At 41.8% G+C, this 17,378-nt stretch overlaps 1 protein-coding gene and 1 pseudogene across 1 annotated transcript; both read left to right on the forward strand.

Annotated features, from left to right (window-relative positions):
* Positions 1-17,378, forward strand: part of LOC117707881 (serine/arginine-rich splicing factor 6-like) — a 329,309-nt pseudogene that overhangs the window by 116,683 nt on the left and 195,248 nt on the right.
* On the forward strand, positions 9,636-10,733 carry LOC117707879 (TD and POZ domain-containing protein 1-like). Its single transcript, XM_034501453.1, has one exon. The coding sequence runs from the start codon at positions 9,636-9,638 to the stop codon at positions 10,731-10,733; it is 1,098 nt and encodes a 365-aa protein (XP_034357344.1).

Consider the following 17,378-nt stretch of genomic DNA (forward strand, 5'->3'; position numbering starts at 1 on the left):
ATAAAAGGTCAGTATAAAGTCTTTTCTGGTTACTGGCTCAAGGACAGGCAGATTTGGGAAAAAGGGTTTTCCTATGTGTGTTCAGAAAAGGTCATTAAAGCAGTAGTTATATCTTCCAGAATTATATGGATCAGACATGACAGAGGTAGGCCTCCAGAAGACTAGATTACAGAGAATCAAACAAAATAATTATCTTGATACTAAAATTTGATTTGAGATTTCTATATTACACAATACACAGCCTTGGTGAATGAATCTTCTTGTCACCTGCATGTCCACTGATGTCCTGGACTTCCAGCTGGATTCAGGTAAGACAGACATCAGAGGCTTATCAATTTACTCTTTCCCTCATTCCTCTTCTAATATCTCAACATCCATATTCAGCTTGAAGAAGGTAATGTAGAGTCGGCATCCAAATTCCCTGGACTTTGGGATTGAGGTGGTTAATATTAGGCTGTCTTTCTAGAGAAAATAATGGTTTTATTGTAACAGAAGGAAGAGCTAAAGTTGATTACATAGCCATAATCTATTGGTAGAAATCTGTATAACTGTTACTAAACTGATGCAAATTCAAGGGTTTCATTGGTATAATTTCTATTAATTCAAAATTTGTGGGTACAAGACTTCCTGAATTCACTCAGTATTTGTTTCCTTATCAATTTTATTTCTATTTTTAGGCCTTAAACAAATTTGTTCTTTTTCTTCCACTATTTGTTTTGTTTTCCTGGATCTCTTTAGTGGATTTCTTTCTTTCCTCACACTATTGTATGTACTTTTATGAATTTGTTAAAGGAATCTCTTCATTCTCTCCTGAATGACCTCTATCACCTTCATACAGATTATTTTAAGGTCTTTCCTTGTGCTTCAGCCCTGTTGGAATGTTCAGGGAGTGCTGTGTAAGGATAGCTGGACTCTAGTGTAGACATAATGCCCTGGCCGTTAGTGATTGTATTGTTTATGCTAGGATCTAAGATTCTGGCATTGCAATGGTTAAAGCTTTAGATCCTAATTTCTACATTTGTCTGTGTTGAGTATCAGTTCTGTTCCTTCTCTTCTGTTTCCTCTCTGGATATTTGAAGAGTGTGATTGCTGTATGTTGTTTTAGTTAGGATTTTATTGCTGTGAAGAGACATCATGACCAAAGCTACTCTTATAAGTGTAAACATTTAGTTGGGGCTAGCTTGACATTTTGGAGATTCAGTCCATTGTTACCATGTTGGGAAGCCTGTCATCATGCAGTCAGGCTTGGTTCTGGAAGGTCCAAAAGCTCTACATCTTGATCAAAAGGAGACTCTAACCTAGATCCATGTGCCCAGTCTTGAACATGCCCCCTTGGTTGGTTCTATTACATCTTTCACTGCTTTGGCTTGGGTGTGTTGGAATTTATTCTGTAAACTGTTCTTGAACTCAGATCTGCATGCATTTCCTAAGTGCTGCACTTAAAGACCTGTACCACTAGGCCTGGTCCTAATCTTCTCTTTACACTTTTACGAAATTTTTATGAATTCTGAATTGTACTTCATCCTGTATGTAATCATGTTGAGAATTGAAAACAGCCATCACTGCTGTCAGGCAGGAATTTTCCTTGGATCTTATTGGTTTTGCCACTGGTGGTTCTAGGTTTCTGGGTTTAGGGAGGTGACATTTAGGATGGGGATAGGTCAGAATTATGATAGGGTTCACAGGAGGGAAGAGATTACACCAGATTCTGCTTATTCTGTCTCCTTGCAATTGGGGGAGACAATAAAAAGTGGTTACCCCAGAAGGATTGCTATAGAGTTGGGGATTATGCTGGTAGGTGCAAATAAACAAGAACTGAAGGAGAGGGGAAGATCTACAAGCAGCTTCCATGCTTCCCTGTCAGGATTGGTCAGTGAGTTATCAGTGAGTGCATGCTGGAGTTAGGGTCTAGAATACAGCAAGGAGTGAGGGGGAGGGAGATTAAAAAGAATGGTCTGTGGGACTCACAGCAGATGTAGAGAGGCAGAAAGGAAGGATACAGCTGGTGTTAACATATAACTCTATAGATGAGCCTAGGTGATTGATGGTGGGATGGAGGAGAAAGTAATGAAGTTATTTGTTTCCATAAATGTTTTTATCTCCTGTTCTTTTCCTGTGTTGTTCATGAATGCCTGCTGGGGTTGGAGGGTGAGATGATGATCTGATTTGGGGGAAGAAAGAACGTGGAAAAATTTTCTTTGTGATGCATTGGGCTTGGTGTTATACAGTTTTCCTGGTGTGCTGGCAGGCCTTGCCTAGATCTATGCTTCTCAACCTGTGGTTTCCTATTCTGTTTGACACCCTAATGACACATTAATATGGGTTGAATATCAGAGAACCTGTATATCAGCTCTCTACAGTATGGTTCATAACAGTAGCAATATTGTAGTTATTGAGTTGCCACAAAGTACTTTAATGTTTTTGGTTGATAATAACATGAAGAACTGTATTAAGGGGGCACAGCATTAGGAAGTTTGAGATCTACTGGTTTGGGGAGTTATGAATCTACCATGAATCAATTCCTAGAAATGTTTTCAAACACATAAAATATTTTTGCATGCCTTCAACCACAAACATATCTCTCCCATGAGGAGTAGAATCCCTCCACTTTGGTATACTCTTCTCAGTTGTCATAGAGCATGATGATGGAGTTCTCATTTGCCAAAAATAAATTCCGAGAAGAAAGACAGGGTGTTTATAATACTGATAGGACAGAGAGGGGTCTGTAGAAACACCCACAGCTTAGCTTGGCTGATTGGACTACACATGACTATTCTGAAAATAAACATCTCTGGAAACCACAGACTGATTTCAAAAGTTTATTTCTATTATATTTTGTTAGGTTAAGGTTTTGTCTACAGAGCTGTTTGTGGCCCAGGAGACCAGAGGAGGGTCTCAGATCCTCTGGATCACCAGTTACAGGTGGTTGAAAACTTTCCTGTGTGTGCTGGAAACTGAACAAGAGTTCTCTGAGAGAGCAGTAATTGCTTTTGCAGCTGAGTTCTAAGTCCTTAAACAGAAAGTCTTCATTGTCTTTTTCTTCTGTGATAAGTAAACATTCAGGTTTTGTTTCTCTTATCCTCTGGGCCCAGGTCATCTCTTCTACTCAGTCCAATACAGACATGTTTCTCTGAAGAAACTCTGTTGGGCTGTGCTTAGGGCCAGCACATATATTGAATCCTGCTTTCCTAGACACCAGACAAAAATCAAACAAGAACATCAACAGGGTAGATGTCAGGAAGAGAGTCCCAGACTCCAGTGTTGCTTTCGCCCACCAACCACTTGAACATATTACAGGTGTTGTTAATCCTGAGCCACTATGCTGCCTTTTCCAAATTCACTGTAAATGTGCCAGCAGTATTGCACTCTAACCAGAATTCATTGGCAACAACACTAGTTGTTGCTGTTGGAAGACAGGTGTAGGTCATAAGTAACAAGCCCTGTCACTTTAGGCATTTGTGTGAAGGCTGCAAGAAAGAACACTGCAGAAATCATGAAGTGGAATGCTTCAGCCATGAGGTAAGAATAAGACTCCACCATTGATTTCTACCCCAAAGTCTCAGAGATGTGAGAAGCATGAAGTGCAGTGAACTCCAGGGCCTGAGTCTTCAGCTGCTCTGTGCAGTGGAGGTCAGCCAGGATGAGAGTGTGTGCAGCATTCTCCACAGAGAGGTTCCTGCAGAGTGCATCCTCACACATGACCTTCAAGCCCTCTAAGCCATACCTGTCAGAAGCTGGCCAGCACACCAAAGGCCAGAAAGTGGCTGTGGAAGTGTGGTGCCTTCCTGGGTAGATGAAGCCCATCATCTCCTTGAAGACTTAGGGATCCAGGTCATAGATCTCAATGTGGTTCATTAGTGCTCTCTTTCATTTCATGTTCAAACATGGCTCTGAAAACTGGAGAGCAAGCTGCTAGGATGGCCTTGTGAGCCCTAAATTCATGGCCACCTACCAACAGGCAGCAGTCTGTGAACAGGGAATTCTCCCACAGGTCCCCTAGGTCATCTCTCAACACATGCCTTGGATCCTGGATTGCAGGTGTCATGTTCTATCCAGGAATGCTGAAGAAGGCTTCTACTGTGTTCACCTTGCAGCAGAGGGTGAGCTGGTCTTCAGGGAGAAGCCAATACGGATGAGAGAGGAGAAAATCTCAAAGGATGAGCTTTTAAAATCCCCAGTGTTGGTTTTTCAGAAAGCTTACCACAGTGGGTCTCTTCATACTCTGATATTTCTCTCCTTGGGCATTTATTATCCACAACTGGAACTTTGCCCAAACTGGGATCTCGGGACAGCTGAGCAACACCAGGTAAACTGACAGGTAATCTTTTCTTTCTTTGTCACCCCTGTTTGGAAGTACTCTCAAACACCATGCTACTTTGTCTTTGTACTCTATTGAGAACACTGTACTTGTAATCCTTTTCTAAATTTCCTCCATGCAAAATGAAAAGTTAATAATGGTCCACTCGTAGCAGAATTTCTGAACAGTGATATGGGTGTAGCCCCAGGTTGTGTCTTTCAGATCCCCTGGCATTTCTGCTGGAGTTATTTTTGAGGTTAAATTTGATCTGAGAAGAAGTAGAAGTTACTTACTCTTCACCCTGTAGGATACAATTATAGATACTCCTTAGATTTTAGTTTCAGTTTCTCCTAAACAGGCCATTCTATGGTGCTGTTTTTCTATGGAATTTTTGCTCTAGGCTTCAATATTTGTTTTACAGGAAACAATACAGACCCATAGTCACTGTAAGTCGGTCTCTCTCTCTCTCTCTCTCTCTCTCTCTCTCTCTCTCTCTCCCTCCCTCACTGCCTCCCTTCCTTCTTCCCAACATTAGAAGAGTTTGGAAAAATTTGTACATTCTCATTTCAGGTGTGTGTTGGGAGCCAACTTCTAGCAGAAAGTTGCTATCATCTTTGCAGCCATCTGAAGCCACATACCTCGAGAAGAAACTTGTTTTTCAACAGCCTACAACAGCTGAGCACATGCTGATAAATATCTTGTTTTTCCCACATATCTTGTTTTGCTGTTTAGTGCCCCAGCTACAAGGTGCAAATGTTATCCATGCCTGCAAGTCCCACTGTCCACATGCTATCCATGCTATCCACACCTGTAAGTTGCACACAGTATCCACACCTGCAAGGTGCATGTGGTATCCACGCCTACAAGGCACATGGCAAAAGCATATAAATACCCAGATTTCCCTTCAATAATGGAGACTTGATCAGATGCTCTGTCTTGTCTCCATTCTTGGAGTCTCTTCCCCTTCATCCCCACTCTTTCTCTTGCTAGACCCTGACCTGAGGACTGGAGCAGCACCTCAGGCTGGGACAGGTGTGTTGTATTAGTCAGGGTCCTGTAGAAAATGTACACAATCAATTTCTCTACATAAAGAGAAAGTGGGTGTATGAGAAAAACTTGTAGGGTGAGATCCAGCTAATATAATAATGGCTAAATCCAGCAAGTGGACCATGAGGTTTGATGAACCAAGGATACTTCAGTATATACAGGAATTCTGAAGAAGTAGGTTCCAATGCCAAGTTGAAGTGGACTTGCTACTAAGATGAGAGCAAATAGGCAAACACACAAAGCTTCCTTCTTCTATATTCTTATATAGACCAAGGCAGAAGTTGTGGCCAAGTTAAGGGTGTGTCTTCTAGTCTCAAGATCTGGATTAAAGGTGTGTGTTTTCCTGCCTCAAGACTCTGATTAAAGGTATATGTATTTCTACTCAAAGAGTCTGTATTTGCACTGGATCTATCTACTTCAACTTAAGCAAAATAATTTTAGAAGGCATGCTCTCCATTCTTGTACATTACTTAAGTCCACAGGTAGTCAAGACAGGAAGAATAGCTATCACCAGTGTACTTTGCTTACTGGGGTCAATCTTCCATAAATGAAAGGATCATGTCAATCTCTGAATAGCTATTATTTACACACCTGCTGGTCTTACATGGATACCTGACATAAACATGATCAGAGAAGTGGTATTTTCCTTAACTTGTCAGAAGTCTGAGTGTTCACAAAATGGAAGGCATGTGGAAGAGCTCCTATATGGTGGGCAGGAAGCAGAACCCCAACCCCCTGAAGACAGCTTTCTTCTTTCTAGTGTGTTACTCAGATCACACCCACAGATGTGGTGACCCTCCCAATTTGGTTTATGGTCTAGTACTTCCCCTCAGGAAATTCTCCTTAGACTTCCTTTTTCCTAGCCACTTAAGGAATATCCTAAATGGTTCTCAATTCAATCTCTTTAATTGGCAGGATTCAGCTTATCAATGCCTCATAATCTGCATCCTCCACTGGTGAGTTCTGTCCTCTTCAGACTTGGAACTGCCATACTTTTTCTGCCTTTCCTGACAAGGGAGAGATTTTGCTGTTTTCTAAGGGCTGCAGCATATATTCAAGAGGTATCAAACATTAGGGTCTATTAATACTGCCCTTATGTAAAGTGAGGTGAAAACTCTGCCTACATCTCTCATGTCTCCAGTTCTTCAAGTCTTAGACAAACAATTTAAAGGACACAGAAATAACTGCAGTGATTCAATCAGCTCAGCCACTCCCAGCTCCCCTGTTTGTCTGACTCCAATGTGCTGATCCCTCAGGATAAATCAATCAATTGGCTCTGATTTTTGATCCCTCCTGCAGACTTATTTCTAGTATTAACATCAGCGACTGTTCATCAAGTTCTTTTTTAACACTTAACACTTTAATTCCTCTTTGCTTCAGCACACATAAAAATGTCACATCTATAACAAGATTATCATACATTTTCTTTTTTTATTAACTATTATATTTACAATTCACATTTTATCCCCCTTACCCCATTCCCCCCACCATCCAGGAACCTCCTATCCCATTCCCCCTCCTCCTGCTTCTATGAAGATGTGCCTCTACCTACCCACCACTCCCATCTCCCCACCCTCAAATTCTCCCCCACACTCCATATTCAGCCTTCATGGGACCAAGGATGTCCTCTCCCACCTATGCCCAACAAGGCCATCCTCCCCTACATATATAGATGGAGTCATAGGTCCCTCCCTATGTTCTCCCAGGCTGGTGGTTTAGACCCTGGGGAGCTCTGGTTGGTTGGTATTGTTGTTCTCCTCATGGGGCCACCAACCATTTCAGCACCTTCAGTCTTCTCTCTAACTTCTCCATTGGGAACCCTTTGATCAGATCAGTGGTTAGCTGTGATCATCTGTCTCTGGATATGTCAGACTCTGGCAGACCTCTAAGGAGACAGCTATATCAGGCTCCTGTCAGCAGGCACTTCCTAACATCCACATCAGTGTCTACTTTTGATGACTACACATGGGATAAATACCCAGGTGGAATGGTCTCCAGACAGCCCCTCCTTCAGTTTCTGTCCCACACTTTGTCTCCATATTTGCTCCCTTGAGTATTTTGTTACTCCTTCTAAATAGGACCACAACATCCACACTTGGTCTTCCTTCTTCATGAGCTTCATGTGGTCTGTGAGTTGAATCTTGGCTATTTCAAGTTTTGGGGCTAATATCTGCTTATCAGTGAGTAAATACCATGTGTGTTCTTTTGTGATTGGGTTACCTCACTCAGGATGATATTTTCTAGTTCCATCCATTTACCTAAGAATTTCTCGAATTCATTATTTTTAATAGCTGAGTAATACTCCGTTGTGTAAACGTACCACATTTTTTTGTATCTATTCCTCTGTTGAAGGGCATCTGGGTACTTTCCAGCTTCTGGGTATTATAAATAAGGCTGCTATGAACATAGGGGGGACATGTGTCCTTGTTACATGTTGGAGCCTCTTCTGGGTATATGACCAGGAGTGGTATAGCTGGGTCCTCAGGTAATGCTATGTCCAGTTTTCTGAGGAACCCCCAGACTGATTTCCAGAGTGGTTGTACCAGCTTGCAATCCCACCAACAATGGAGGAGTGTTTCTCATTCTCCACATTCTCTCCAGCATCTACTATCACCTGAGTGTTTGATCTTAGCCATTTTGACTGGTGTGAGGTGGTATCTCAGGGTTGTTTTGATTTGCATTTCCCTGATGACTAAGGATGTTGAGCATTTCTTAAGGTGCTTCTCAGCCATTGGAATTTCCTCAGTTGAGAATTCTTTGTTTAGCTCTGTACCCCAAGCATGCAGTCTAAGTCTGAAAAGCACAGAACTCACCAGTAGAGAATGCAGCGTAAGAGGTATTGAGAAGCTGAATCCTGCCAATTAAAGTGATGAACTGAGAAGCATTTAGGATATTCCTAAGTCACACCATTAAGTGGCTCTTAAAAAGGATTTCTAAGGAGGATTTTCTGAGGGGAAGTACTAGACCACCAACCAAATGGGGAGGAGTGAAAACAAGGTCTGTGGGTCTAAATGTAATAACACACAAGAAAAAAGAAAGCCACTTTCAGAGGCTCTGGGATCTGCTTCCTTGTCCACCATATAGGAGCTCTTCAACCTGTCCTCCATCCTGTGAACACTCAGATTTCTGACCAGTTAAGGGAAACACACATTCCCTGATCATGTTTATGGTAGGAATCAGTGTAAGACCAGCACAAGGGTAAGCAATAGCTGTACAGAGATTGACCTGATCCCTGTATTTATGAAACATTGACCCCAGTGTGCAAAGTACCCTGGTGATGGCTATTCTTCTTGTCTGTATTACCTGTGGACTTAAGTAACATAAAGAACTGGAAGGCTCATCTTTTAAAATTTTTTTTGCTTAAATTGAAGTTGATAGATCCCGATCAAATAGAGAAAAACACACACCTTTAATCTGACTCTTGAGGCAGGAAACACACACCTTTAATCCAGATCTGGAGACTAGAAGACACAGCCTTAACTGGGCCACACCTTCTGCTGGAGGCCTATATAAGCACATAGATGAGTGAAGTTTGGTGTCTATGACTGCTCCCTCTAATCTTCCTAGCAACCGATTTCTTCAATGACATTAGGCCCCAATCTTCAGAATTTCAGTATATACTGAAGAACTCCTGAGACTTCAAACCTCGTGGACTAAGTAAGTACTGGTTTTAGCCTTGTTATATTAGCTGGACCTCAGCCTGTGTGTTATTCTTATAGATCCTCTTTCTATTTATAAAGAGAACTCATTCTGTACTTTATCTACGGGACCCTGACTAATACAGCACGCTTAAAATGAGAGTGTATAAAAATTTCCAAACTCTTCCAAGGTTGTATAGAATAGCCAAAACTAGTTATGATTAACCTAAGATTCAATAAATACACAGAGACCACACACAAATACAGAGAGAGAGAGAGAGAGAGAGAGAGAGAGAGAGAGAGAGAGAGAGGAGACAGAGAGGAAGCAGAACACAGAGTGATAGGGAGAAAGAGTGAATGTTAAGTGAACATTATTTATCTCTATAAAATAGAGATAGAGACAGAGACATATAGAGAGAATGTGAGAGACAGAAAGAGAGAGAGAGGAAAAGACAACAGGATAAGGAGTCAGAGAAAGACAGGAAGAATGTCAGAGACAGAGAGAGAGAGAGATGGAGAGAGAGAATGTGAATTTAGAACAAATTGAAACTAAAATTTAGAGTGTATCTATAATTGTATCCAAGAGGATGAATGGTAAATAACATATATTTCTTTTCAGATCAACTTTAAAACCCAAACTACCTCCAGCAGAAATGTCAAGGGACTTGGAAGACAAGACTTGGGGCTCCGCACAGACCAATGTTAAGAAATTCGGTTACAAATGGACCATTAGCAACTTTTCATTTTGCATGGGGGGAATTCAGAGAAGCATCAGTAGCCCAGTGTTCTCAGTAGAGGCTAGTGGCAAAGTGGCATTCTGTTTGAGAGTATATCCAAACGGGGTTGATGATGAAAGCAAAGATTACCTGTCAGTTTTCCTGGCTTTGGTCAGCTGTCCAAAGAGACCAGTTTGGGCAAAGTTCAAGTTTTGGATCATAAATTCCCAAGGAAAGAAATATCAAAGTATGAAGAGCCCCAAGGTTGTAAGCTGTCTGCAATACCAACACAGGGGATTCAAAAAGTTCATTCTTCGAGATCAGATTCTCTCCAATCTGCATTGGCTTCTCCCTCAAGACCAGCTCACCCTCTGCTGCAAGGTGGACATAGTAGGAGCTTTCTTTAGTATACCAAGACAGAACATGACACTTGCCATCAAGGATTCGAGGAACAGGTTGACAGATGACCTAGGGGAGCTGTGGGAGAAATCTCTCTTCACAGACTGTTGCCTGTTGGTGGCTGGACATGAATTCAGGGCTCACAAGGCCATCCTAGCAGCTCGATCTCCAGTTTTCAGAGCCATGATTGATCATGAAATGAAGGAAAGCCTAAGGAACCATGTTGAGATCCAAGACCTAGATCCCCAAGTCTTCAGGGAGATGATGGGCTTCATTTATGCAGGGAAGGTGCCACAACTCCACAGCCACTCCATGGCCACTGGTGTGCTGGCAGCTGCTGACAAGTATGGCCTGGAGGGCTTGAAGGTCCTGTGTGAGGATGCCCTCTACAGGAATCTGTCTGTGGAGAATGCTGCAAACACTCTCATCCTGGCTGACCTCCACAGCACAGAGCAACTGAAGGCTCAGACCCTGGATTTCATTTCAGTCCATGCTTCTGAGGTCTCTGAGACCTCAGGGTGGAAGTCAATGGTGGAGTCACATCCCCACTTGGTGGCTGAGGCATTCCACTTTCTGACTTCTACACAGTGTCCTTTCTTGGAGCCTAAAGTCCTCTCAGGAGCTACCCAGCTATGACCTACATCTCTCTTCCAACAGCAACAACCAGTGAGGTTACCATTGACTTCTGGTTAGAGAATGGTATTTCAAGAGCATTTACAGTGAGTCTGGGGAAAGGCAGGATGGTGGCTCCATATTTGAAACAGCTGTAATATGTTAGACTGGCTGGTGGGAGAAGGGCAGCACTGCTGTCTGGGACATTCTACTGGACATACACCCTGTTGATGTACTTGTTTGGTTTTTGTCTGATGTCTTGGAAACTGGGATTTAATTTAGGTGCTGGCCTTAAGCAAATCCCAACTGGGTTTCTCTGGAGAAACATGTCTGCATTGGACTGAGAAGAAGAGATGACAGGGGCCAGAGGAAAGGAGAACTCCAACATGAGTGTTTACTCATCAGAGAAGAAAAAACAATGAAGACTTTCTTTTTAAATGAAGACTTTCCCATATCAGTTTGTGGGAACTCAGCTGCAAAACAATTACTGCTCTCTCAAAGAACTCTAAGTAACAAGCACACACAGGGGGGTTTTCAACCACCTGTAAGTGGTGATTCAGAGGATCTGAGGCTGTCTTCTGGTCCCTATGGCCACAAACCACTTTGTAGACAAAACCTGATCCTAATAAAATATAATTTAAATAAAACTTTTGAAATCAGTCTGTGCTTTCCAGAGATGTTTATGTTCAGAGTAGTCACGTGTAATCCAATCAGCCAAGCTCAGCTGTGGATGTTTGTGCAGCCCCCTCACTGTCCTTCCAGTATTAGAAATAATTGGGTTTTTTCTATGAATTTAAGGTTGGCAAATGAGAACTCCACCATCATGCTCTTATGACAACTGAGAGGAGTAGGCCAAAGTTGGGGGAGGGGGATCCTACTCCTTCTGGGAGAGAAGTGTTTGTGGGTCAAGGCATGCAAAAATCTTTTATGTGTTTTTATATTAGTAGGTATTGATTCATTATAGATTCATACTTCCTAGACCAGTGGTTCTCTAACTTCCTAATGCTGTGCCGCCTTAATACAGTTCTCCATGTTTTGGCCAATGAATCATTAAATTTCTTTGTGGTTACTTCATAACTGTAATGTTGCTACTGTTAGAAATCATGCTGTGACTAACTTATATTCTTCCCATATCCTGTGGATCCCACAGATCTTTCCCTTTTAACCTCCCTCCCCCCACTCTTTGCTCTGTCACAGCCTTCAAGCCAGGACTGCACCTTCCCTAACACCTACCACAAGTGCTACTCTTTCTATGGTATCAGAAGGCTAAAGGCATATCCACACCTCTCTCTTTGCTCCCCCACTTACTATTTCCCCATTCTAATTTCTAGCTCTATAGCAGGAAATCTGCTGTGTTTTTGTTTCCTGTAATGCACCAATGCTAATGAATCACAGACACTTCTCCCCCAACATTCCTTACCCCAACTCAGCCCAGTATCCAGCCTCCATCCCCAGCAGCCATTCCTTTCTGCCTCCCTACATCTGCAGTGAGTCCCACACACAACTCATTTTTAAGCTCCCTCCTCCTAACTCCTTGATGAATTTGAGGCCCCAACTCCAGAATGTACCCAGTAATACCTCACGGACAAATCCTGACAGGGGAGAATAGAAATTGTCTGTATGTTGTAATAATTATTTAAAAGGGACCGCTGGAGAAGCCGACTGTCTAGGCTGGGGAGGCTCTGCCTAGCTCAACCACATGGCCAGAGGCCACGTGTGTGCCACAGGTAGAAATAGCCAGCCAGAATCACCAGCCCTGCCTCCCTCAAGATGCCAGCATGGGAGATGGATCTGCCAAACTTCCAGATTGTCTCTACAAGACTGGGCATTGCCCAGACCTTCCCACCATCCATGCTGGCCCAGTAAGAAGATGAGACTCTAAAGCTTAAATTATCCAAAGGCTTTATATCTTTGGTAATGATCAATAACAAGGTGCCCATACAATCAGAGGTGTAACCCAAAACCCAACCTAGGTATACCAACTACCTTTGACTGCTACAGACAAGCAAACATCAGCCTCCATGTCTCCCTCTCTTGTTCTCGGTCTCTCCTAGCTCCTCCTATTCCTTCTCCTCATTCTCTCCTTCCTCCCCCTTTGCCTCTCTTTACTCCTCCCCCCCTTAGTTCTTCCTACACCTGTAGATCTTCCCCAATCCTTCAGCTTCTGTAGAACCACAACTATCAGTGTAATCCTCAATTTTATTGCAAACATTTTGCGTGACCTGCTGTCATTGTCTCCTTGATTTCCAAAATAAGCAGATTCTGGTGCAGTCTCCTCCCTCCTGTGAACCCCATCATACTTCTAACCTATCCCCATTTCTGTGTGTCACCTCACTATACTCAGAATCCTTGAACCCCCAGTGGCCAGAACTATTAGATGCAAAGAAAAGTTCCTGCCCGACAGCAGTGATGATGGTTCTCAATTGTCAACTTGACAAAATCTGGAATGAACTACAATCCAAATTTATAAAGCTCTTGTAATAATGTAAAGAGAGGTTTTGATCCAGTCTTAGTATTACATTCCTTTAACCTCAGCATTCAGGAGAAAGAGGCATTCAGAACTATGATTTCAAGGTCATTTTACAAAACAATTTTAAGCCAGCTAATATAGGCAGTGAAAGATGTAATAGAACCAAGATGTCATGTTCTAGACCCTGCAAGCAGCAGCAGTGGGCAGCTTGGGCATGTTGCTCTAGGTTAGAGTTGCATTTTGTTCAAAATATAGAGCTGTTGGCTCTTCCAGCACCAAGCCTGCCTGCATGATGACATAATTCTTACCATGATGATTATAGACCAAACCTCCCAAATGGCAAGCCAGCTCCAGCTAAATGTTTGTCTGTATAAGAGTTGCTTTGGTCATGATTTTTCTTCACATCCATAAAACTCAGACTAAGACAACATAAAGCAATCACAGTCTTCAGAAATCCAGAGAGGAAATGGAAGACAAGGAACAGAACTGCCACCCAACACAGACTATTGTAGACATTAGGATATAAAGCTTTAGGCATTGCAATACCAGAATCTTAGGTTTAGCATGAACAACACAGCCAGGGCATTATGTCTATACTAGAGCCCCGCTATCCTTACACAGCAGTCCCTGAACATTGCAACATGGCTGAAGCACAATGAAAGACTTTAAGTGATAGAGGTCATTAATGAGTGAACGAAAAATTCCTTTAAGCAGATGTATTAACCCACATACAAACAATGTGAAGAAAGAAGTAGATCCATTAAAGTATCCAGGAAAACAAAATAAACAGTGGAAGAAAATGAACAAAATTGTTTAAGGCCTGAAAATGGAAATAGAATCTGTAAAGAAAAAAACACTGAAGAATTTCTGGAAATGAGAAATTTAAAATTTCTATACAAAAAAATTAATGAAATAAGAGTTAGTTCTGTGAGAAAATCAACAAGGTCAATAAATCGTATTCCAACCAAACAATAGTGCAGAGACAATATACAGATTAATCTAATCAGAAATTAAACGTGAGATGTAGTAACAGACAGAGAAAATCCAGAGACTGACACAACACACTTTTGAAATGTGCTCTTCACCACATTGGAAAATCTAAAGTTATTTGATAGTTTTCTCAATAGGTATCATGTCTCCTACTCAGGGGGAGATTCCCTGCTGGACCAGAGGCTGACAAGACTAGGCCATGAGAATTGTAGGGAGGCCCCCTTCTCACAGACATATTCCAGTCTCTCAGTGACCCTCCACTTCAGGACTATCCTTAACCCCTCTTTCCCTCCTCTTCACTGTGTCTCAGGTCCCAACATGGACCTAGACCCCCTGGCTGGCTCTCTTTACCTGACCCTGTCCACCCTCACTTTGGAGGTACAATGCTGAAGTGTCTTAGAAACAATAGGGTACAATCTGGAATTATAAACCAAATAAAAGTTTTCCTCCCCAAGTTGGTTTGGATCATTGTGATTTACTCCAGAAATAGCCACTCTAAGTAAGACAAATAGTTACACATCCAAATGGAGGAATGCCTTAATCAAATTTGTAGGAGGCCCCATAGGGCATTATCTGTTGGCAAAGGGTTGTGGTCCCTATTCCTTGTCAACCTGAATTCAGCAGTCCAATGCCAGCATTTGCCAAATCTTCTGCATATTCCAGAAGGCTGAAGATTTTTCTTTGGGTCATTTATTGGAAAACAAAACAAAACAAAAACAACAACAACATTGTTTCTAGAAATGCCTGCTTTACAGTTCATGTCCAAATGACCTTACCACAATTAAAACATCTGCCATTTTGATTTTTCTTAATACATTTAGAAATGATTTCTATCAAATTAGTACCCTAAATATGTGTTTGAACATCAGCTTTATCTCTGATCCATTTGTCTATTGGTGCTGATCTTTCCTTTATAAAGACCTAATACCATGTTTTCATTCTGAATTAACATTTTGCAAAGCCAAAGGTTCAATCAACATTTTTTGACTCCTGAATTTGATATTATTCTATTTACAGCTGAAATCAAACTTTGTCTAAATCAGTAAAGCCAGCAGACCTTGGGTCCTGGATCTGCACCCAGTCCCACAAAACTCAAAGAAAAGGAGTGTTAAATTTATACAAATAAACAAAACAATAAAAAAAAATAATCAGTAAAGCCTTTTGGGGGGCCATGTATAATTTTAGTAAATGACACATAAACCTTTCCTCCAAAAAAATTGACTCTTCAATTTTTCCCCAAGCATTTCAGGCTGCTAAAATACATATCTTTGAGTTGCCCAAAACTATAAAAGTCTTAACCAAGTTAATTCTAGAAAAACCACCCCTCATGGGCTGCCAATCAGGAGCTGGCAGGAGCTGCCCACCAAAGTCCAGCCTAAGCCTAGATCCCAAAACTTCTCAGAACCTTGAACAATTCCAAAGGCACCCATAGCTTTGGAGATAGAGCCAAGCATTCAAGAGAAAGAAACATAAATGACAGCCACTCCTACCCTAACAGGCTTTAAATTAACACTGTAAAGTGTTGGGAGCCAATTCCTAGCAGAAATCAGCTATCATCTTTGCAAACATCTTAAGCATCTTGTCATATACCCTGACAAGAGACTTGTTTTTCAACAGCCTACAACAGCTGAGCACACTCTGATAACCATCGTGGTTATCCCACATATCTTCTTTTGCTGTTTAATGCCCCCCAGCTTCGAGGCAAACAAGGTATTTACAACTGTAACACATGTGATATCCACACCTGCAAGGCCACAGCATATGTGGTATCCATGCCTACAAGGCACATGGCAAAGCTTAAAAATACCCCTGATTTCCATTCAATAAAGGAGACTTGAGACTTGAACACACACCCTATCTTGTCTCCATTCTTTGCATCTCTTGCCCCTCCATCCCTACTCTCTCTCTTGCTAGATACTGTTGTCTGATCCCTGCAGACCAGAGCACTTAGCCCCAAAGCTTGTGGGTAGTGTGGTTTTCAACATAGTGGTGCCTCAACGTTGGGCTCCAGTTAGCAGGATACAGTGAAGGACACCCCAAGAATTGGAAGCGGCCATCCTCACTCCTGGGCTGGAGAACCTGTTGACTGATGGAGCTGGCATGGCAGTGGCGATCAACTCGAGACAAGGAGAATGAAGGACCCAGTGAGGAACATTATTGGAAGAAGGTTCTGCCAGGAATTCAGAAGTGAAACAAGCTGGGCAGTGGTGGCACATGCCTTTGATCCCAGCACTTGGGAGGCAGAGGCAGGTGGATTTCTGAGTTGGAGGCCAGCCTGGTCTACAGAGTGAGTTCCAGGACAGCCAGGGCTACACAGAGAAACTCTGTCTCAAAAAAAGAAGTGAAACAAACGTGATTGCAGCGAGACCAGTAGGTTATAGTAACAAAAATGGGGCAAGAAATAAGTGAGCAGGAACAGATGAAAAAGGCTTTAAAGATGCGAGGAGTAAATTGCAGGCTGCTCTGAGTCAAGAGAGCCAAACAGATAAATGGGTAAATAGAAGGTTGTTCTAGGCAAAGAGCTGAACAGAAAGATAGTGTTAATCAGTTGTATTAGACTGATTTAACTTTCAAAAAGGGTGATTCTGAGTTGTGTAGTTATATTTTTCCTCTGGATAAAAGGTCAGTGTAAAGGCTTTTCTGGTTATTGGCTCAAGGATGGGCAGATTTGGGGAAAAAGGTTTTTCTATGTGTTTTCAGAAGAGGTCATTAAAGTAGTAATTATAACTTCCAAAATTATATGAATCAAACATGACAAAGGTAGGCCTCCAGAAGACTAGATTTCAGAAAATCAAACAAAATAATTATCTTTCTTTTGTTTTTCTTCATTTTTTTAATTTATTTTTTCCTTTTTTTATTAGATATTTTATTTACACTTTAGATGCTATCCCCTTTCCCCATTCCCCCCTTAGAAAACTGCTATCCCATGCCCCCTTTTCCTTTTTGCATTTATACATTTTTTTAAAAAAATGTTAATCATAGGCTTCATAGGCTTTATTTGAGTCAAGAGAGCCAAACAGATAAATGGGTAAATAGAAGGTATTTATTTGGTATTGCTCAATCAGAGGTGTAACCCACTACCCAACCTCGATATATCAACTATCTTTGACTGGTGGAGATACATGAACATCTGCCTCCCTGTGTCCCTCCTCTTTCTCTCTTTCATCACCTAGCTTCTCCTCTCCTTCTTCTCCTCCTCTTCTTACTCC

Source organism: Arvicanthis niloticus, chromosome 4 (assembly GCF_011762505.2).
Source record: "Arvicanthis niloticus isolate mArvNil1 chromosome 4, mArvNil1.pat.X, whole genome shotgun sequence".
Taxonomy (NCBI): domain Eukaryota; kingdom Metazoa; phylum Chordata; class Mammalia; order Rodentia; family Muridae; genus Arvicanthis; species Arvicanthis niloticus.

Coding starts and splice junctions, on each gene's coding strand:
- LOC117707879 (XM_034501453.1), top strand. CDS start 9,636: ATGTCAAGGGACTTGGAAGACAAGACTTGGGGCTCCGCACAGACCAAT.